The sequence below is a fragment of the Vidua chalybeata genome, chromosome Z (assembly GCF_026979565.1).
Source record: "Vidua chalybeata isolate OUT-0048 chromosome Z, bVidCha1 merged haplotype, whole genome shotgun sequence".
Lineage (NCBI taxonomy): Eukaryota > Metazoa > Chordata > Aves > Passeriformes > Viduidae > Vidua > Vidua chalybeata.
The window spans coordinates 62858065-62881820 of NC_071570.1; the positions used below are offsets into that span (position 1 = coordinate 62858065).

At 36.1% G+C, this 23756-nt stretch overlaps 2 protein-coding genes across 8 annotated transcripts in view; one reads left to right on the forward strand and one right to left on the reverse strand.

The window, feature by feature from the left end:
* The window catches only part of KIAA0825 (KIAA0825 ortholog), a 245160-nt gene extending 232433 nt beyond the window's left edge, over positions 1-12727 (reverse strand). For all 4 annotated transcript variants that reach the window (XM_053932881.1, XM_053932884.1, XM_053932882.1 and 1 more), the window contains exon 1: positions 12663-12727. The gene's annotated coding sequence lies outside the window, so the exon portion shown is untranslated. The remainder of the gene's footprint in view (positions 1-12662) is intronic.
* Positions 12542-23756, forward strand: part of SLF1 (SMC5-SMC6 complex localization factor 1) — a 37804-nt gene continuing 26589 nt past the window's right edge. The window contains exons 1-7 of one of the 4 annotated variants that reach the window (XM_053932886.1): positions 12542-12621; positions 13369-13482; positions 13635-13710; positions 15938-16181; positions 18130-18147; positions 18840-19002; positions 22603-22734. In XM_053932886.1, the coding sequence (XP_053788861.1) occupies positions 13369-13482; positions 13635-13710; positions 15938-16181; positions 18130-18147; positions 18840-19002; positions 22603-22734 (747 nt within the window). In that variant the 5' untranslated portion in view covers positions 12542-12621. Of the gene's footprint in view, positions 12622-12770; positions 12860-13046; positions 13101-13368; positions 13483-13634; positions 13711-15937; positions 16182-18129; positions 18148-18839; positions 19003-22602; positions 22735-23756 lie in introns of those variants that run through there. The other 3 variants (XM_053932887.1, XM_053932889.1, XM_053932890.1) reach the window with 3 other exon arrangements.

Genomic DNA, 23756 nt, shown 5'->3' on the forward strand with positions numbered 1-23756 from the left:
AAAAAGATTATACAAATAATTTCAATTTAGTAGATCTCATAGGATGTTTCAAGATCATTTTACATTTTAAAGATTGACCAAATGGCTGTTCCATTGTAAATAAATAATTCAATTTCCATAAATATATTATTTTATGTAATGTAAATCAGAATTTCAAGGAGGACAAATTTATATTCAAAGACACGAGCAACGGTCTAAAAAAGGTTACCATTTGACAATGGGAAATATGTTCAAGGAAAACAAATTCTGCAGAAGGATGTCATCTGCAACCATTTTCCACTCTGTTGGCTTCTCCTCAAAGTAAGTTCAAGAACATAACACTCTGGTTCATCTGTATCAATTTAAAACTAATTGATTTCTCTGATAAGGCATAGTATTGTATAATTAGCATTATGTTTTAAGTTATGTGAATAATCAAAGCATAATACATTTTAATACAAAATATTTTCTTCACATGGACACAACCTGTCTCTATCTGAAAGTCTACTGCTTTCAGTCTTTTAGCTGAAAGTTGTAATCAGGTTTTGAAATGCCACTAGCTTTTATAAAAGAAAACATAATAATCAAGATGCTTCCCATCAGAAGACTTATGTGAAGTATTTGTTCAAATACTGCAGCGTTCCTCATGATTATCCCATGCATGAACTTAATTTAAGCCTAATCAAAGCCATTTTAAAATGTGACAACTAGTCAGTATATACAAAAAAAAAAAAAAGCCCATCTTTGATGAATCTGTAAATTCACAACAAAATGCAGAGACATACGCATAGATGGTGTTAAAAAGTTCTACAGTGATAGAATTATGGTTTTTACTAATACAGAAGGCTCATAGTGCTCTGTCAAAAATTGGGCTGGCTCTTCATGAAGACTCACTCATCTTCATGGCCAGACATCTTCCTGCTTGCCTTCTAATTCTGTTTTTCTTAAAAAAAAAATCTTAAGGCAGAGCCTTCTCACTAATTCACAAACCATACACAAATCATTTTTCCACCTAGTTTCTCAGTGGTAGCCTTTATCTTCCCAGAAAACCCTCTCCATATGTCAATTCAGTTTTGCTACTTGATAACTTCATAACATTATATGATCTTACATCTTTATTTCGTTGCAGGAAGTACAAGTCATCTCAACTATGATGCTACAAAAGCAAAAGGACACATAACCAAGTGGCAATTTTAAAGAATATTTATCTTCAATATTTTTTCATTCCCATTGAAGAAGAATGAAAGAAAAATAAAGGAATAGTTACAGTTAAAGGAACTTCCTTCTTATCAAAGACATTGTAAGCAATACCTTTAAGCTCCAGCCTGAAGCTTCTTATCATAGAGCAACAAAGAGTCTCACAGCTGCTAGCTCACAAAAGAAACATACTGAATTCATGGTGAAGTTCATTTACCTTTATACTGTTACTACATATGCTATGGAAATGCCACATGGTTTAAGAATACTCAGAGATAGATCTAATACATTCAGCCATCTCTTCTGGGAAGATGCCCGTGTGAAGAATATTATTTCAAGATACGGTAGAGGCAAAAGCACAAAAAGAGAGAGAATTAATCATTACTAAATGCATTCACACTGGGAAAAATAAATAACTATTTGGAGCCAGACCAGGTCATAAATTACTATGCAAAAAGGAAAGACAATTAGCTGATTTGTGATGCAGAAAGGGCTTCTTCCCCCCATCTTAAAAAATCTACTATAAAATTTATTTTAGATTCTTTAGTGCCAAAACCACTTAGCCTTTGGTTTCATGATTAAGAGGGCAAGTGTTCATAAACACCTTGTAATTCAACACCATGCACTGTATTATTTCTTACATAATTAGAAGACTTAAATGACTTGTGTAACTAGACAAGAAGTGGAACTATGTGCATGACTTGCCTATTACATTGTAACAAAAACTCCACTGAAAACTTTTGGTTTTTTTGAAGGAAGATTACATTTCAAGTTTATAGAAAGACAGGAGGACATCACAAACTAAAGGAGAACATTTTTTTTCTGAAGGTCACATTAACATTTTAGCAAATTTCTTTTTCCTTGTATTAATTTCAAAGAATTTTACAACTTAAAAAAAAAATAAGCCATGTAAGATTCAAGGAGGAAATTTATAATACAATCAAATTTTTAGGAAAAAAAGATACTCTATATCTTTTTTTAACTGCCTAAATCTGTAATAACTAAATTATAACAAATTATTAACTTTAGCAGAATATCCTTCAGAGGCATGAGTTGTCATCAAATTTATTTTTATATAATAGTTCCATGGTGAACCAGAGATTTAATTCAATTCCTTTAACCTGTAAGATAAATTATGCTTGTCGGGACCCAGCCAACAGCAAGTGGTCCCAAACCAAGACTCTCTTCACTGCTACACCACCATGAAGCAGTTTGAAGGACATTAACAGAAAAACCAAAATATCCAATGAGAAAACTAATTAATGGCATATAATCTGAATAAGGAAGAAAGTATTCGATGGTAGAAAACTGGGCTAGCATTTATTGAAATGATATCTTTCCTAGGTAAGCTGATAATAAGTGATATACAACACCCTTATGCTAATCTTTGGAGCTAAACGTTATTCAGAAAATTTAAGTTTGTTCCAAATAAGTTAAACAAAAGTCAATAGCTTTGCAAGTGTATATCAAGCAGAGGTATTTAACAAATATGATTTTTACTATCAAGGTAGACCAGAATGATTTTTCCATTTTTTTCCTCTATCACAATGTGCACCAGGGATAAGTTTATTACAGTACAAGCACAAAGAAGATTGTATTGCTCACTATTCCCTGTCACGTGGAGGTTAGGCATGTAAGACAGCACACCCAACACACCCTGGCTGAACATCAGCAAACACTGTGCTTTATCGTTCGGAGCTTACTTTTACAGGAAATTCAAATATGGTCTAAACAGCCCATTGGTTCATACTTTACACTCCTAGGCCTTGAACCAGTTTGCTTGCACCTCGGTTGAAGATGTTATTGGTTGAAGCACCTGAAAGATGTTATTGGTTGAAGCACCTGTCAGTCAGCCATAGGGCTGGTTTATAGAACTGGGCTGGGTTTCTTATTTACAGCCGGATTAATGTTCAGTATAAGCCAGCTTGTAATTTAATGTGGCAACAATTCCCTATATTTACATTACCTGACATAACTTACATGTACCTGTTCCTAAGAATTTAAAATATTGTAGAGACTACTGTTCTGATTACAAACAATCCACTTATCTGTACTACTAGATGATTTAGCTCTCTAAACCAATTCTTCTGGGAATAATCACAACTTTTTATTCAAATTAGTTTTTTGTACCATTATGAACTAATAGCAACACAATAAAAAGAATGGTAAGAAAGTGATTGACTGTACTGAGAAAAGAGATTCAGACAAGTTGAACAAGAGACCACATTTTCTGGCCCTTTTTTCACAGGACCTTACCAACCTTCTATACCAGCCACTTAACCCGTGCAAGCCCCTTTATCCCTATTTACCAGGCAGCTGTATGAGCACTGATATAGCATGGAGCTGAAGTGAGTGACTGGTGCAGGCTTGACAACTTGGCAGCAGTACCGGTTTATGCTAGATTAAGTTGACAAAATGATGATGAAAATAATAGATTGCCTGCATTAGACTTACAGACTTTGAGGAATTCTCTCTACAGAGGAACTGAAAGGTCTGTGTTTACATATGCATGCTAAAATAGCTGAACAGAAAGTTCTATTATGTTTAACAGCAACAAAATGGGAAAGCATATGTAAAAAATAATAGAAACTACCCTGTTTACCTGCTTTTGTTTCACATATTTTAAGTAATTAAATATCTTTTAACAAGCTTTCTGTATCCTCTTGGTTTAGGCAGTAGTATACAATAAAATTGAGTGGTTCTTTATGTGGAAAAGAACTAGGAATTATCAATACTTTATGGGGTTTTAGTTAAAGTACTTAAGGACTAAAGTTCATGTAACTTGTAAGTTCCATAGAAAAATCAGCAAAGATATAAACAAAGGAAGTTCTGAAAGAACAGCGTCTCATTTTGACAACAGGATAGCATTCTTTGACCAATACTCTTACATTTGTGTTTTATCTTAAAAACAAAGACAGCAAAGCCTGTACTGTTTCCACTGCTTTTATTATTTTTCTGAAAGCAGAGGATATGCAAAAAAACCAAGCCAAAACAAAACAAAAAAAAAAAGCCCAACAAAACCCAAAACAAAACAAAACAAAAAAAACCTGTACAGAAAATTACAGTAAGGTTCTAAATCCAGCCCACAAAAGCCAAGAAATCTAAAGTTAGTCTGACATTCAATCCTTAAATCATGCAAGGGTGCTTTTTTTTTTTTTTTTTTTTTTTTTTAATGACAATGCAAGGTAATGACAAGCTGTCAGCCCTAACTTTGAATTGCCTGAAGTTTGTCATTTGGTGTTTGTGTCACAACCTTAATGTTATTTAAATGTAGTTTTTAGTATCTATTATTTAAAAAGGTCTACTTTATGACAGCAAAAAGCTTTGATGGCATAAACCTCAAAGTACACTGTAGCGCTGGTATGCCACTTCATTAGAAGTAGTGCATAAAACATATGCTGTTGACAAATCTAATTCATTAAAGCTGAGGTAGAAACACTTTAAAGCAACTGGATGGCATCATTAGCTACAGTTCCTTTCATAAATTATTCCTCTTTTTTCTTCTGAATGATTCCCTTTTCAGACCAGGAATGTTTTTGCCTTAAAGTTCAATACCTTCAACATGTTTGGTCAAGTTAAATAAGTAGCTTATTTGCCAACACTGAAATTGTAAACTGATTATTTCACCCATATTAACTAAAGAGGAATAAAATTAAGCAACAATGTGTAAGAGTTTCAGCCTTATCAAACATAAAATTTTAAAATTAAGAGAAGTAGAGATTATCTAGTACAACAGAATAACACTGGCAGCATTTTGCATTGCTACTGAGAGAACTTGGATTTGATATTGAATTGAATTCTGCAAGAGAAAAGATTAGGTACATCACAGAGCTGATGGCTAGACGACATATTTAGTTATAAAAGGAAGAGCTGCTAACTCTATTATTTGGAGTTTTAGGCAAATATCAAAATTGGTACAGGAAATAAAGACTACAGTAAGGTCCATAAATGAAGCAGAGCTGGTGTTTGAAGCAAGACCCATCAGAGTCACCTTCCAAAAGCAAAAACACATAACTAGTCAAAACCTGATCAAATTACATCTCAGAATATTGTTTCCTGTGAGAATATTTAAATTCTTATCTTCAGAATTAAGTCCTATCACTGAGGTCTTTTAAAACCAAACCACAGTGCAGGAACTTCATTGAACATCTAAACAATAAAATGAAAAAGGATGCTTTTGAGGACTAAATATACTAAATATATTTATGATTAAATTCCACTAATAACATATTCAAAGAAATTCTGAACTACACTGTATGCACAGAAACTGAAAACTAAAAAAAATCAAAGTTTCTTAATCGAGGATTCTTGTTACACAATTTTCCTCTTAATTTTTTATAAAGTGACCTAGATTTATTCACTGAAAAAAAAAAAACAACACACAGAATTTTCTGCATAGAATACATAATCATACCTGAATATATCAGTACCGTATACAAATATTTTCTAATTACCTGGATTAGCAAAGAGTGCAGCCTTGTTCAAGAAAAGCCCACGAACAGCAGATTACACCATTCTGTATGTTTTTAGACAGAAACATTTACACATACACCTCTTCAACTAGATTAAGTTCCTCAAGTTAATTCTACTATCTTCTGCAGAAGCAAAATTATTCCAACATAAAACTTACTGTGAAAATTTAAGAGGTGGATGTCTTACTTTGAAAAGTAACTTAAATATGGAAACACTTCCAAAAATAATTCACTGAGGCCTGTTTTATGCCTCCCAGAATTGCAGCAAATCAGGATCTGGAAGCATCTCTCAAACTAGACTAATTTACTGTAAAAGTTCTTTGAGAGACAACATACTGTCCATTTCTAGTTCTTTATGCTTGAATACACAAATTTCCTCCTAAAGGTGTGCAAATGCTCTGCTCAATATGCCTGATTAAGTCATCCTGCCAACTATGCCACTTTTATCAGTGTAGCAGAGAGAAGATTCGGTCAGGCATGAGAAATATGACAGTGATTACATGGATTACTATGATTAGAATTAATGCTAATACAGTATCTAAATTTGTCAATCTCGTATATAATATAATTGGGTCTAAAGGGTTGTAATATCAGAGGCTTGGCTAGAAACATGCAGGTTTATAGTCTTGCCTTATGGAATGAACAGTTACAAAGCAGCAAAGTATCTATGGAACTATTTTAGGATTTTATCTCTATATGTGGCTAGATCTTACTGCTTTTTTATTCAAACCTCCAAAAATTATTTCCCCCTGCCTTTGGGTTGGTTGTACCCTGCAGGCATCCCTGCTAGGGAGCAGAGGGAGGTGTTTCACTCAGAAGCTGCCTGCAAGCTCAGAAGACCAGTTTGCCCAGTCTATGCCAACATTTTATACCCTTTTGCAGGCCAAGGTGCATCAAAGTCAATCACAATGATCAGAGCTCTCCCATCTCTGGAATACATCAATTATGCAACCATCCAGACACTTCCTCCTGCAATTCCTGCCTGTTCTTACCTTAGGACAATTCCCACCACATCTTTTTATCTTAGGACAAATGAAATTGTCTATCAGAGACAATCAAAAGGGAGGAGGTGTGTGATGGAGGTGGGGGAGGGGAAGTACACACGAAAACCTGATAATTATTTTTTGTCAGGTCACACTTACCACATTAGTCAGCATTTACCATTTACCTCAGAAGATGAATGACATATATGTCCAATATGCTACACATAAAATTTTTCTAATTAGTGTCCACATTAATCCTCATCTGCTCTTTTTCCATTGTGTTCCTTCTCCTGCCATACTGTCTTTACATGTATATGGAACAGTCATCTAAGTTTAAGCTTTGCACCACCAAAACATGGGAAGAGTTACCTGCAGATGGGCAAGCAAGATTTGCAAGATCTGCTGATAACATGTTTTCCCCCTTAAGGGACAAATAAACAAAGAACCTCTATGATCCTCTGTTAACTGCTCAAACTTCTACTCAGCCCTGGTGAGACACTTCCTGGAACACTTCATCCAGCTGTGGGACGCCTGACATTAGAAGGGCACAGACCTCCTTGAACAAGTTCAGGGGAAGGTGACAAAGATGATCACAGTGCCTCTGCTATGAAGTCAGGCTGAAAGAGTTGGGGCTGTTGAGAGTGGAGATGAGAATGCCCTGGAAAAACCTTATCATAGTCTTAGTACTGTGATACTTAATAATAATACTCCCAATACTTAAAAGGGAGCTTGTTTGACCTTTAAGGTTTTTTCTAACCCATCCCATTCTATGAATCTCACCCTAAGTGGCAAATCAATGTCTGATACCCACATGTTGCAATCTTAAATTTCAGTTACATATTAGTAAAAAAAACGAATTGTAACATTCTGTAAGGTATTTTGAATCTTGCTCTTGTTGCACCTTAATTATCTACCCTGTAACAATTAATGCCATACTTTCTCCTAAATTCTCTTCAGTATTTTTGTCCTTCCATCCACAATCATCTCTACCTTTTCCCTCTATACTGACCTCAAGTACAGTGAACTGCAGAGAAGGTAGAAAGTGTACAAGTAACACATTACGCCACTGACTATATCATGTCTAACTTGATTTTCTAATGCCTGTAACCAGGATTCATGTTTATCTGCATTCTGGTCATGCTGTTGGCAGTTGCCTAGTCAGAAATAAAACGGGGGAGAGATGTGTTACTGCGGAGAATAAACCCTTCTGGAATATTCATAGTATATACAGATTGTACTTTAACAACATTCAATTATTAGCAAAAATTTACAATATCTTCTAGCGTTACCTTCTTTACCATCTTAAATGCAGTTACTTAGAGAAGAACAAAAGACAATGCATTTTACAGCCCAAACCCCAAATAATCAGCAAACACAATGTCAATCAGCTTATGGGCATTCTCAAAAAAAAAAAAAAAAAAGAGAAAAAGAGAAGGTGGAAGGACTTTGATGAATGCAAAATTGCTGATCACATCAGAATGGATCTCTATGTAGGAAAAAATATTATTAGAAGGTCATCAGGGAAACTAGGTCACTTAAGTATCCCAGGCAGGTATGCAGTGCATTTAGGACAGGGCAGAAGAGCCATAATATGATTAAAAAGGTCTAAGAAGCAGCAATAGATTAACTCATGTCAGACAATGAAAAGAAACTTGGACTTTATGTGGTAGGAAAGTTAAGTATTAAATGCAAAATAAATCAATTTCATACCTACATTTTAAAAGAAACAAACAAGCAAAACCTTAGTCCAAGTCATGAGATACTGAAAGTATGCTAAAAAAATACAGTTCACTAATTCATTACTACGTGAACTAATACACATAAACTCACGTACAGAAGAGTTACAGAACAAGCTGTTGAACACTATTCTGTGCTCTCTACATTTGTCCATCAACACTGATTCACTGACATACATTAACAGAAAGTGAGCTGGCAGAAAGGCAGATGAATGCAAGGAGAAGAGAAAATAGGCTGAGCTTATAATAGTTATAAAAATAAATGTTCTTTGGAACAAAAATGGTTACATGAAAGAAACACTGTCCTGAGAAGAACATGAAGATGTTTTTAAAAGTAAGTTATTATAACAGATAATTAAGTTATTATAACAGATAGTTTATATAATCAGTATAGCTTGAAGAAAAGCAGGAACTTTCACAATGCTTGTTCTGCCTTTCCTGTGTTCATTAGTTCATGAGAAAAACTACAGGTATATTTATAGAAAGATGATTACTATTAAGAAGCTCCTGTACCTTCTGTGGATTTATATTGTATTATTTCTAATCCTTGTAATCCTTTACCACTACAGAAGAAAAATTAAATTCCTTTGGTTTCAAGAAGCCAGAGACAGTGTTTCATACTGAAGAAAAAATGGACTTTAAGTGGCATAAAGTTATATTTTTATCCACACGACGGCAGTATGGAGACACTTCATACTCCTTTAGATTTTATGACTGGCTTTTCAGTGTAGTTTCACAAATGTTTTTTTACAAAGCTGTGATTACTAAATCTTTGCCTATTGCATTGCAAGTTTCATTTAAAAAGTATACAGATTATGTTTAGACAGAAGGAAAAAACTCCAATGAATAATTTTCCTTAATCAGTCAACTGATAATCTTGCTTGCATGACAGCAAAGTATTTTAAGCACATACTACGAAATATATTCCACTAATAAAAAATCTGTCAGATTATACTTCACAATCAAAGATGCTTTTGTATGGACTTTATCATGCTCAAAATGTGTAAGTAATTACATAAGGAATTCACACATAGGAAGTCAAAAGGCTTATGAGAGACAGATAGTATACATGATCAAACAACAAAAAAGAAACCCTAACTTGCAAAGTTATGGAAAAGTGGCAGAGGCTTTGAGAAACAGACTGAGATTTACAGACAAGGATCAACAGTGATAACATAGAAAGCAGCAGCACCAATAAGGCCTGAAGAAAGATAACTGTGCGAAGTAAAATAGCTATTACTGGGAAAGGTAAGAAGTGACATTTCAAGGCAGAAGACATGGTGGTAATATAAATATGCATAGAACATAAAGGAAATAAAAAGTATAAGATATAAAGCCAGAACAGTGTAATGAAATGAAAACTCTCTTTTCTTCTCTCTAGGTAACAAAATTAATAAAGGAGATCTGAAAGAGATGGACACCTGATACACTGTAAATTAAATCTTTCTGTGATAGGAGAAAAGGAGTATTTATTTTTCTTATCTTGGCTTCTTAATGGACTTGACATGAGAGCTGTACAGCCATTCTTGATCATCCTTAAACTGTAATTAGAAGTTTTACCAGTCAAATACCATGTGTGTAGTACAGAAAATCACTTTCTAAATTTTATAGAACATGTCACAGGTACTGTAGAAGAAAATGTGTAAAAGTAGATACTATCTAAAACTCGGAGACAAACTGTTAAAACACAATTTATAATACTGAGCAACTGAATTGTATGTTTGACAAATACATTTAAAGGAAACTAGAGGGACTTAAAATACATCAGTTAAAAAGCCTGCTCCCTATGAGACCTATGAGGCATAAGACACTTAGCTACCATAATGAGATCACAACAAGGATGGAAAGGAAGAAAATATTTTAGACTTTTAATGAACCAAATAATAGAATCAGGGAGTTAAGTGAATTCCAAACTTAGCAGTCATCACTGAAATAATGGTTAAAAAACTTAATTTCATACCAACAGATTTTGGTAACAATGTATTTCAAATAAAAAATTATGTGAAATGTTTGAGATCTCAGTTACTTTGATTCCACAGTATTTTATGTGCCGGAGACATAAGAAAAAAAGTTAATTCTTAAAGGTAAGAAATGGTCATCAAATAAGTATGAATGATTGAATCAAGAATATCCTGAGTTAGAAGGGACCACAAGCATCATCATCGAAGTAAAACTCCTGGGCCTGCACATGACACCCCAAGAGTCACACCATGTGCCTGAGAGCGTTATCCAAACACTTGTTGTATTCTGGCAGGCCTGGGGCTGCGACCACTTCCCTGGGAAGCCTGTTCCAGTGCACAACCATTCTCTGGTTGAAGAACCTGAATCTAACCTACATCTCCCCTGACAGAGCTTCACAGCTTTGTTCACTAGGAGTTAGTTTACAGTATCATATGCTGAAGACTTCTCCCGCCTGTTAAGAGTCCTGTGACATAAAAGTGCTGTTAGTTATCAGTTAAGTAATAAATAGTAGCCAGTCCTGGTTAGTAAGATTTAAACTGTTTAAAATAAAGTAAAAGTTTACAAGAATTAAAATCAAGACCTTTACAGTCCTGACAAATTAATAGTAAAAGTATAAAGGTGCAACAGGTACAAGATAGAAAATGCAACTAATCTTCATTGTCAATAGAGAAGTGCAAGCAATAACTGTAATCTGAATATTAACTATAAATATTTAAGATTTTTTTCACTGTCATTTTTGCAAAAAGAGTAGTGACAATGATTGTTGATGGTTATTTCTTCATATTTACATACGAAAAAAATAACTGCAACCTTAATGAAACAAGAGATAGGAAAAGCCTCAGTAAGCATTAAGGTGGTACCAGAATACTTTTTAAACAGCAAGACAAGAGTCATCTGTGACCCAGAAGAACTGTTTTTCTGTTTTGATATTCTGAGAAACTCAGATTTAAACCAAGTGTCCAATCTGCTGTCAAATTTTAGATGTCTAGACCTACGTGGTTTTGGTTTTTGAGGGATACCTATGTTTTATAGCAGTGGTAAGCTCAAAGCATTGCTTCTATTGATCTAAGCTGTAGTGACAAAAACTCAGCACTTGTGAGTTCTGTTGTACATATCTCAATTTACAGATCTCAAATATGAAAGAGTATCTGAAATACCTCAATGAGCACCGGGTGACTTGACCACAATTTGGTTCTCTAAAAAGGTATTTCAACCATCTTTTTAAATCTTTTTTCTTGAATGCATGCATTCTACTCTCCAACTGTAGAAAAACCCAATAAAAGTGTTCTACAAAGCTACTTCTATTTGCTAGGAAGCATCAACAGACTTCTTGTGCAATATCTGTTCAGTGCATTACAGGAGAGAGAAATAGTTAAGTCATCTCTTAAATACAGAAGAGACCAAAATAAAGAGTGGGACACCGAAAAAAGTTTCACAAACAGCAAATCCAGGCATTTCTACATTTCTGAATTCTGATTGAACACTGAGTGTTTGAGGTACGAGATGAATATTATTTTGATCTCTTCATATTGCTTTGTAACTGAAAAAAATCAAGCCTTGACTATCATAACAAAAACGTTGTACCAACTTGATCAGAGGGGCAGGAATGCCTTCCCTTCATCAGCAGGGCAGAAAGCCCTTCTCAAAAATATGCGGCTTGATTATCTGGCTGTAGCACTACTTTGTCACCCGCCCTACAAGGGCCATGAGTCATGTGGCTTTGAAACTTTCAAAAGTTTCTCCGAGATACTGAGAAAATGGTTCTGAGGGTCAGAAATCCCTGGTCTCTTTCCCGATTCTTACAGACAGCCTATTCCAGAGGCTCCTGTTCCACTTCAGCTTGCATATAGACCAATACACCCCACTGCCAGACCGCCTTCCACAATTTTAGCTCCGCCGAGCAACAGCCACGGTGATTTCCAGACTCCGGGAGAACGTGAGCGCGTTTCCCAGCTCGCCCTCCGCCACCGCCTCCAGTCTGCCCCCGCCTCCCTGCGCCTTGAGAGGACTCCCTCCTCTCCGTCTGACGGACGACCGCCCCTTCCCGCTCCTCGCTGAAGCCGGGCCTGGAGCGCCGCACCGCAGGGACCGCCTCAGACGGTTTTCAGCGCCGCCTTCCCGCTGCAGTTGCCAGCGCCCACCAGCGCCTCGGACCCCTGGGAGCTCGGGGACTGCGCAGCGCCCTGCCGTGCCGCACGGGAGAGAAAGCGGCCGCGGGGAACGCCGCTACTCCGCGGGCGGCCGTAGCGGACTCCTGCCCTGTCCCGCACGGCGCCAAAGCCCGGCCGCACGGTAAGCTGAGGGGAAGGGCAGCCCCCAGCGGGGCCACTTACCCAGCCAGGATCCCCCTGCGGCTCCGCGCCGGCGGCCCCGGCGACCGCGGAGCGTCAGTAACAACGTCCCGGAACGGCCGCTCCGCCACATCCGGGGGCGGGGCGGGGGAAGGCGTGAACTCGCTGGGCTGCGGCGCCTGGCGGGCACCGAGAAGGGCCGGGCTGGGCCGGACCGGATCGGACCGAACTGAACCAGTGTTAGTACAGCACTCACCCACTCCCGTGGCCTCCGTACGTGAGCGCTGGAGGGCTCCCGCCGCAGCCAGGGGCTCTAGCTCGTCACCTCCTGACCGCGACTGCCGCCAGCCTGCCGCACCTCTGTGGCGTGTCCCGGTGACGGGGGCGGCAGGGATCCTTCCCCCGCGGCGCGATGGGAGGCTGCCCCGCACTGCCGACAGCGGAGCAGGGGTTCGAAGGACTGAACCACGGGGCATTTGGGTATAGAGCCAAGATGCCAGACGGGGGGGCTCGGCCCACTTCAGGCTGCAGTTTGGGAGTCTTGGGCTACTCCGTTATCTCCTTTTAGGTGTTTTTGCTGTGGCAAGTAGTGAGAGGTTAAAATGTGTTGTAGGAGTATTCATTCCTTTTGGTGTGTTTTCCTATTTTATTGGAAAAGAAGTAGCAAATACTAGTCAGGCCTTGCAAGCAACTTCCCCTGGTGTGTATTTTGTGTGTTAACGTTTCCTTTCCATTCTTCTTTCAACAGATGGCAAGTTGCAGCCAGAAAAGGATAGTACAAATAACTGGATTTAAAAAACAAGAGAAGAAGGCACTGCTCAAATGCCTGTTCAAGCTGAACTGTGTTTTTGTAGAGAGTAAGGTATTGTTCATTACAATATAGCAAAGAGAATTAGAGCTGGAAGTAAAATGCAAATCTTAGAAGAAAGGACTGTGCAATAGGTTAGTTATGTATAAATAGACAAAGAATTTAAATGTTTCCAGTGATACAAGTGTGTTGTTTTGTTTTGTTAGAAATACAGAAATTGTACACATCTTATAGCAAAAAAGCTGTGCAAGAGTGAAAAGGTCTTAGCTGCCTGCGCTGCTGGTGAGTAAAAGATTTGCTGTTTAATTTCATAGCATCACAGCATAAGTCTGGAAAGGACCCTTGAAAGGGTTTTAGTTATCTGTTTTCATTTTGTGATTGAACTGTGTTATGAACCTTCATTCTTCTTGTTCCATTAACCTCGATTTTTAACACAGTATTATGTTGAAGTTATGATGAAGTGAATTCCACTTTTTTGTTTTGATTTTTTCCCCTAAATGATATTCCTGCTATTTCCCGTTGTTGCATCTGTTCCCAAACAGAACACTTTGTTATACATTAGATAATGAAGTCATGCTCAAATTATTTGGATGCTTAAGAGAGGGCAGAGGGAGTATGAACACCTGTAGTCAGCATGGATTTTTGATGACAAATTCACATGAAACATTCACTGTCCCTGTAAGTTCCTGTTTATGCAGCAAGAGAAAATTCCAGGCTCTTGCCATTATGACACAAGCGTCTGGTCTTTCCTCTTTAACTAGGGTCTGATGCTGAAATCCCATACATTAGAAACTAAAATGCTTTTAGAATGAAAATTCTGTATTTTAAGATTTCTTTATAGACTGATGACCTGTCAGAATTCTCTGATGCAATTTGAGTATCTTGTAGCTATGAGATATCACAATACCATTTTTAAGCATGATATTTATTTTCCCCATATCATATTACTCTAAAGTGTTAAAGCAGTTGTTAGGATGGATAATCTTAAATTAAGAGATAATAGACAAATTACTAAACATACATTTGAGTTTAAAGATATATGTAAATTTCTTGATTTCCACATATATATGTATGTATGTATGTATTTTTCTTTGTACTAAAATAAAATTCTGATTACAGTCTTACCAAAAATGAAATAGACCAAAAGTTTCCAAGAGGGGAAAAAATATTAAAATGCATCTAGGTTTCTGTCACAGCACTTCATTTTAGCAATTTTAAATGTTTGAGTTAATTTTTTCTGACTTTTTTGAGTTTATAATTTGAAGATGTTCTCTTGAACAGAGTGGAAATGGTGCATGTAGTGTTCTCATGGTGATGCAAAACTCTGTCATGCTTTGATACATGCAAATCTTCCCCAATACTGTCTAACCACTTCTTAATCTAGAGGTGCTAATTTTGCATAGTCATTGCTCTTACTCATCATGGCAGAGACAGTGTATTCATTCCTACTTTGTTATTTTCCAGGTAGTTAAGAAAGATCATGTTTAAACACATTTAGAACTCCATAGAGTTCAGCAGAAATACTATCAAGGATACCACTTGTCATGTACTTCCTAGCTGACAGAAGTTTTGGGATGGAAACTTCACGTGAAAGTGGTTTTAACATCCAGGTCATGCACAGCATACCTTTTCCAGTCATAAATCCACTGATACCTATGTTAGGTTTTGTAGATGTGCCATCTGTGCTCCTGCACTGAGACATTTTGTCAGTCAGCCCTGCTGTTATGTGAAACCAATTAGGTTCACACAATTCAAGTCAATTTCTCTTACAGTGTCTTCTGTAGGTAGTGTTTCAATACAGGAGCAGGGTACTAACCTCTGCTCTTGACCTGAACCTGTAAGAAGAGAGAGAGACAGGGAAGATTATTACATACTATATCAAAAGCATACATGTGGAAGATGAAAGAGGAGAGGCGGAGGAGGTGGAGCCAAGGGATGAGAGAAAAGGATGTGAAAAGAAGAAAGGAGAAAGAAAAAAGTCTAAAACTGTGTCTGCCGAATATTGATATTCAGTACGCTAGCAGTGCAAGTAATATTAAGAATATATAAGAGAAAGAGCTTACATGTTAAATGTCTAGTTCTTCTTTAAAATCATAGGTAGTAAAATATTTCTTCATTTTAGTACATTTTTAGAAGTGTCAAATGGTATTAAAAATAAAGGAGTTACCAAGGTTCTGTGAAAGTCCTAAGAACAAAATCTTAGGTAGTTGAGAAAATGTATTTGATACTTTTGAGGAGATAGACGAGTATTTTATCTAGGAAGGGTAAAAAGATACTTAATCATTAAAAAAAACCAAAGCGATCATTTTCAGTGGCATTGTGAGATTTTTGATTCTGGAGTCTGAAGTGCAGGACTCTTGTAATAGGAAGAAGTTTTTTAAATGGTATTTATAATTTCATCTTTTATTTGCACAAGAAGGGTTTAAATTAATTTTATATTAGTTCTTCATTGATTGCCATTTGTCTCCACAAAAAATCTTTTGTGGTTGACAGTTCATTTTCTTTTTAGGGAAGTGGGTACTAACTAAGGAGTACATAATTAATAGTGCTGAAAGTGGCAGATGGCTTGATGAAACAACGTACGAATGGGGATATGAAATTGAAAGAGACACCCATTATTCACCTCAAATGCAATCTGCACCTAAAAGATGGCGTGAAGAACTGACAAACTCTAGTGCTCCAGGGGCCTTCCACAGATGGAAAGTTGTTCTCCTTGTTAAGAGAGGTGATAAACGAATGGCATGTATTAGAAGGTAGGAGTTCCATCGCAGTTAATTTGGTCCATAACAACTTCCAGCTATCCAAACTGAAATATTTTCATTAATATATTTCCATACTTTTATAATGACTTTAAATCGGTAACATCACTGCTTTTCTTGCCTTCTTTTAGTATAGCGTTTAACACGCATATGTTTTTATCAGGTAAGCTGCTAACAGAAACTTCCTTCAAGAGGCAAGATACACAGATTTACAGTTTTTATTTTGTGTGGGTGTTAGATTCAAATAGCAGCTGGAACTGTATACTTTATTTCACTTGACTAGGTGACCTGACTGTGTCTCATGGATCTGGGCCACACTGCTACTGATCTGATGAGTCTTTGTGTCATATTTAGGTAATAGGTTCTTCTAGTTCTGAAGATGTAATTTGTTCTAAAACAGATGACTCTGGTATATTATAAATACAGATAGTTTAGAAAGGGAGTATACAGAAGCAGAAAAGGAAAGAAGGAAAAAAAGAAAGATAAATAAAACCAAAGTGCAAGAATGCTGAGAACATATGTTTCTTTCCCTACACATTTGGATTCATTATTTTAAATTCTATACCTGAATTGAACTCAGTGCATATTTAAGTCCTGTTTGCATCTGGTACAGTAAAAGGAGCATCTCCTGACAGTTTCAGAGCTTTCTATTCATTCAGATACTGTCCAGCTTTCTATTGAGATCCCAGTTAGTTGGGACTGCTCAGGCCTGAGTGTGCCACAGATCTACAGTCAAGAAGAGAATTGCAGTTTGTTGAATCATAGTACAGGGCTTTATGCTATATCACAGAATGCCTGTCTGTCTGTATTTCATAAAGACATAAAGTGAGGGGTAATTGAAGTTGTTATCTTCTGATTTTGCCAACTGAAAATATTTTAAGTATGCTATTTTTTGTCTGAGTGGGAGAATTTACTATGTCCTGCTACACTTGTGAAAAATGCTGCTTTCTTTTCCTATAAAAACTGCTTATGTAGATATTCATGATAGCACTGTTGAAATGATGTCTTGCACAATGCTGTCTGTTTCTATTTCTTGCAATAGAAATAACCTTTAACAGGAGCAACATCAGTAAGACAGATGAACAAGTGTGGGCACCGGGAATATTTCTCTGTCTGCTCTGGGGTGTCCCGACCCCCCAGGGGAGCACTGACCTTGACCCTCATTCATGGAGAAAACTTCCTAAGCCTCAAAGTAAACTAGAAACCACAAAAGTGTGAAATAGATTGTAGATAATAGTGTAGTATGTCACATGGGTGAAAAATTTAGGTTTTAGGATTTTTAGTATGTTATAGATGGGTTCAAGATGGAGGATATAGGGTGTTGTTTTGAGTTCCCTTCTTCTTTCTTCTTCCTCTTTCTTCTTGGGTTTAGGTGGTGTCTTGTAATTGGATAGAAAAATCTGCATTGTGGGTCTTTAGGGGTCAGTTATTGGGTTAGAAAGGAAAATAATCTAGGTGTCACTTCTTAATTGGGTAGCTTAGTTTTTGATTAGACTTAAAAGGCCTTGTAACAAGAGATTGTTAGCCATTTTTGTGCTGCTTTTCCTGCACGCAGAGTCTGGTGCAGACAGTGTGCTGAAGTTTTGATAAGATAACAATAAACAGAAGCTGAAGACCGAAAAGTCCAATGCGTCTCTTGTTCCTGACACAGAACTGCTCCAGGAGGGTCTCCCCTGCCAGGGGAGCCCCCAGGGAGTTGCCCAACTTGGGGCCAGCAAACTCACAAACAAGTTTTGTGGAAGATATTTTTTTACAGACTGTTTCCCATGCACTCAATTTTTAGTCAGTTGTAAAACACCGACAGGTAGACATTTTTTGTCTTCAGTAGCTACTGGTTTCAGTCATAAAGGATGCTATTGCTTTGGGGAAAGTCTGGGTTTTTTTTCTAATATTTAACAACACTGTGCCTTTTATCCCCTTTCTATGCTCTTCCTGCCTTTAGTGCCTTGCTGTTGGATGGGTAAGTGTGTAAGACCAGCACCATTTTCTTTTTATATATCTGGATAATGGAAAATAAAACCTGTATCCAGAATGTCATTAGATCTTATTTTCCCACCTTTTCTTTTGTCTGGCATTTTTTCTAAAAGATGGGAGCACTTGCAGCTGTACGGGTCTGAAAATTGTCCCTGGGGAAACTGTTAGGCATAATGGTGCCCCAAAGACAAGTAATCTCTTTTCTGTATGTACTTTTATGATACTGGACAGCACTAATGCTGCAAATGTATATTTCTGTTATGAAAACATCATACTACATTTCAGAAAAGCAGTGTGCCATTTTTTTAACTGCCTAATTTATAGGAAAACTTAACCAAAAAATCATTATTTTGGTATAGATAATGCAATAATTTATAGCTGCTATCATCAAATTTAATACTTGGAAAGGTACACAGATGAAACTTTTTATCAGACATATTGGAGGTGTACATTGATTTCAATAACTAGTGTTAAATTTTGAAGAGAAGAATGTTTTGTTAAGTGGGTTCTTTCATTTTCTGAGGACTATTAAGTGCCCTTTTACCTTTCTAATGAAGTTTGTGCTGTGCCATACATCTAGAAGCCTTATTCAGTTGCATTTGCATGCTTGTATTTTTGTAGCTTTAGGCAGTGTTAATATAATATAGTAAATACATCTTTCTAAATATCTTTATTTAGAGTTCTTAAAGCTGGAAAGGCAACCATATGTTCATCTGAAAATGCAGAGCACAATATAACTCATTTATTCATCAGTGGTAAAATTTCTCCTTTACAAAATAAAAAGCATCTCTCTGAAGCTCGACGCTACCCTTTGCAATATATAGGACATTATCTTTTTCAAGTGAGTAAACTAATTTATTAATTACTGTAAATAATGGTAATATAATCAGCCAGAGTGTTTTGTGATTTGATGAAAGTTAAGACAGCTTTCTGATTCTGGGACATGTATCCAAAAGATAGGAAGGCTCATGAATATATACAAATAACTGAAAGGAGAATGCATAATAGACAGGCAGGCAGTTGTCTGTGGTGCCCAGTTGCAGGAAAATGAGTACAAATGGAAAGTCAGAAACCACTTGGGTTTTCTTGCTGTGAGATTGATGAAACACTGTTGTCAGGTTTTCTGAAGAGGCCATAGAGTCTCCAAATGCCATCTGGATGTGGTCCTGTGCTAGTGCAGAATTCACTAGAACCAGAATTTTGTTTTATTGTTTCCCTTAAGCGAGATGCCGCATGTTCCATACTTGTTTGCTTGCCAGATGCACCATTCAGAATTTCTTAGTATTTTGATCTGGAACTACTCAAAGGCTTCAGAATATTCATTTAGTTCTCAGACTCTGAGGTGACTTTAATCAACTGCTAATTGAACCTACTGTTTGTAAGCAAGTAGGAGCTAAAACTGTGTTTTTTACTGTTTGTAAATCCTTTGTTCTCTTCTGATCAAAGCACTTAGCTCTCCCTGTAGTAAAGGTATTACAGAAGGGTGAGAAGGTTGGAAAGTCTCAATGTTTACATCCTGAATAAAACATCAATGTGGGCTCTTACCATAATGCTTACTCTCTTAAAGAAACTTGTTCAGGGAAGTTGCTCTCATTTAAACCTCTCAGCTAAGATGGACATTTTCATAGATGGCTTAATGTAAAATTTTTATGGTTATGTCATCTTTTATCGATCTCTATCAAAATCATGTGTTTCTTGCTATGCATCTTGAATTCGTCCCAGGTGAGATAACAACTTTCCATCTTAATGAGTCCATTAATTTACACATATCTTTTTTTGCTTTGATTTCATTAAAGGAACTCGCCTCAGAAACCAAGAGAACATTAGCTTTCTATTTAAGTGAATCCAAAGAACTCAGGAAACTGCCAAGGTTCCAGTCTCTTAAAAGGAAAAGAATGAAACATAGGCGATCAAATCACAGCACTTTCCAGCTATATTAAGCTTTATCAAAGAATGTTATGGACACTCTCTTTTCTCTTTATCCCAGAAGTACTTGGCGTATTATTCATTAGATTGTTTCAACTTCATAAATTTATAGTCATGCTATCTGACTGCTACTTGTAGCAAATATAAATCTCATTCCTCCCCTCCAGCGCTCTTTGTTGCAACCTCTTTGAATCACAAAAAGAGAAAATCTGATTCTAAAAAGCTAAAAAAAATAATTGCTGCTCACTTTTAGCAGTTAGAGAATATTATATTGGATATGTTCAAAGAAAGAATTTAGTTAAATTATTCATCTGTTTCCACTTATAGATATTTTCGCTGAAGAACTGTACAGAAGTTTGGTATATCACAACATGCATGTTTGCTTCTTCCTACAACCTACTCTTACATGCACTGAGAAATATGGTCAGCCACCCCTTTGCAATGTGCTACCAACCACATGCAGACAGCAACAATACCCAAAATCATTCCTTTCATTTACGTTTCTGAATGGCCCTACATGCTTCTTGTCAAGGTGTTGCCTCTTAAGCAAACAGCTTTTATAAAACAAAACTGGTAACAATGACTCATACCCTCAACCTGAAGACAGAAAGGACAATTTTGCACCCTCTATGCTACCTCTAATGACACGGAAATACTGTGTGTTTATTTATGTATCTCTGAAATGATAGAAAAAGGAAGGAGAAAACACAGTTCTGTCTGCACAGCTAGGGAGGTTTCACTCTTTTGATTTTCTGAATGACATTTTAAACTGTGTAATGGAATTTTAAAATTAATACATATATGTGTATAGATGATGGATTTAGCAAAATAGCTTTATATTCTTTTCAGGGCACCTGAAACTCCACTGGTGTTCAGAATATTTTTGGTGTGATTTTTTTTTTAACTACGTCTTTGCTTCATGTTTATATTTCGGTATCTGTTCTTATTATCTCAGCCTTGTAAGTCTACTGTTAAACTACTGTATGGGATTATCACTGGTTACATGATGCTATAAGGTGTCAAATTTATTGGTTCAGGATATTAAAACACATGTATGTTTTTTTTTTAGGAAGCTAGTCTCATATTTAAACAGTGACTTTAAAAGATTTTTGGATGCATGCTGGAGTTTCCAATTTTTTGCCAAAATTGTACTATAAATTGTGTGAATATAAGTGTTTTAATGAACATATTGAAACGAACATGCATAAAGGGCCATAAGAAGTAAAGACTAGTTAATGCATTAGACTAGTGAAGACTAGTTCAATTATCCATGGCTTATCAAAATCTATTTAGAACTCTATTCTAGTTACCAAAAATACTTCGCTCTCTTTTGAAATGTGCAAGAAATTTTTGTTCTCAATATTTGTTTAGAGATATGTTATGCACATGCCAAATATGTTTGTTTTGAACAATACACTTAAGGGAAAAATCTGAAAATAGGATGAGACATGTAACTTTTGAAACTTTATCTTGAAAACAGGGAATTATAAACTTCTTGCACCTTGTCATTGCATGCAGTACTGTGTTTTTTCTCTACTGTTATGTCCCAGACTTGATTCACCCATCAGATTGAAGTATTTGAATTGTTAGGCAAGTTAAGCCAAGCCTTCCACACCTGCTCACAATAAGAAATGGCCAAGGGAATACTTCACCTGTATCCATCTGATGATTCTTAACTCATCCCACTGCAGGAGGAGTCTGGTTTTGTGGTTACCTGCTTATTTACCTTAAACAAACATGGTGTTTTATTCTTAACCTGTGTATCTTTCATGAAAAGCATGCATTTGAACTCTTACTGAAATGTATGTTCTCAATTCATTAAGTAAATTTAAAATACTTTGTATAGTTATTTTTTTCAAGCAAAAGTTACTTTGTGGTGTTACTGACAGTCTTTTCAGAATGAGTTGGAAACTAATGTGAGAAATGCTTCCTCATTTCCTATGCTGAAGAAGTAGCTGAAAATGATAGGTGGACTCAGAATTAATTACTAGACAAACAGACAAAATATCAAAGAAAAAATAAGACAATAGAACCTATTAAATTTTAAATTACTAATTTGTTTCATGTTTATAGGCAAGAACTGAAAAGATTTCATTGTAGTGTCTATATTAAATGAATAGACAAATATGCAAAGAAATGCCTTATAAAATCTTTATATCTTTATTTTTGACCAGTTGAAAATATGTGAGCTCTGGTTTTAGTTTTTGAAAAGTTCTGAGAGAGAATCTGTTGTAGAGAAATAGTCCTTGTTTCAGCCACAGAGATTGTGACTTGACCTAAAGTCAGTTAACAAAAACAAAGGGAAGCTTACCTTGATAATTCCTGTGCTGTAACTTTGTACAGTGGTTTCCAAACCAGCAGCTCTGTATCTGACACATGTTGTAGACCCTTACACAATTACATAAACAATACACAGGTGTATGCAGTTTGCAATACAATATATAGAAAGACCTAGCACATAAACCTTGTTTAGACCATTAGCTTTGAAACAAAGTATTATTTTTTTGCTCTGCAGAATGAAATACAAAATCCCAAGGATACACAGATGAACCATTTCCTGGCTGCACAAGAAACAGACCAAGTCATGTCTAAAATGCAACTTGCTGAAATGAAAAATGTTATTATAAAACATATGTATTTTACTGCGGTAGGTAACAGTTGATGCTTTGTTAGCATGATATATTTTATATACATATAATTTTATATTTTTATGTTGCGTGAACTATATTAAAAACCTCTATCTTTCATTATAGTATTGAGCTAATAAAGTAGATACTTGACATACCTTTAGGCCTTTTAACCTGTAATATTTAATAATCCCATATTTACTACATGTACCATTAGTTAAAATAAAACTTAGTCATGGCAATTCATTGTCATGGGTGTGTAGAAGACAGGGTATACTACTTAAAGCCTTGGTGTAATAGATGAGGTAAATAGTAGTAAATATTGTTCAACAAGATATCTTTGAATTACAGTCTTTCTGTGATTTTCCTGTTATCTAGCTAACTTACGTTAAAACATTTTTCAAAACAATGTAGAGCCAGTGTTTTGTTGACTCACATGAATGTTTTTTATTACAAGTTGAAAGTAGAGCTGATGCACTTCTTTGGTTTTCTGTTGTCACAGATCTAATCCTGATAAAATTGCTACATTAGTAGTTAACAGCACTATTTCAAATCAAGAGAAAGCAGCAGAATACCTTGAGTTAGGATATGTTATCTCTGTAAGTTACAGTGATGCAGATGATTGTGTCTAAGTATATTTGTAGGAACTTGTTTACATGAAGCACTGTAAGTTCTTAGTAGTGGAAGAATTAAAAATTTTAAGTCCTCAAGGTACATACAGTGTTTAAACATAAGATTACAAATAGAAGACTCATGCTGGTTAAATCTGTGCACCATCAAATGCTACATCTTTTATCAGTGACATTTTATCAAGGCTATACCCCCCAGACATTTAAAAAATACATTTCTTAACTTTTCATGTATTTTACATACAGCAAGTGCTCTGGTTCAAACTATTATGTAGCAGATGGATTAACCCTTCAAAGACAGTCTCTCCTAAGGATATTTCAGTAACATGTTTTAGTAACATTGTAATGCTACACAATAATAGCAATACCTATGACCATATTTTTGCATGCAAGAGGAATCCAAAGTTGGCATT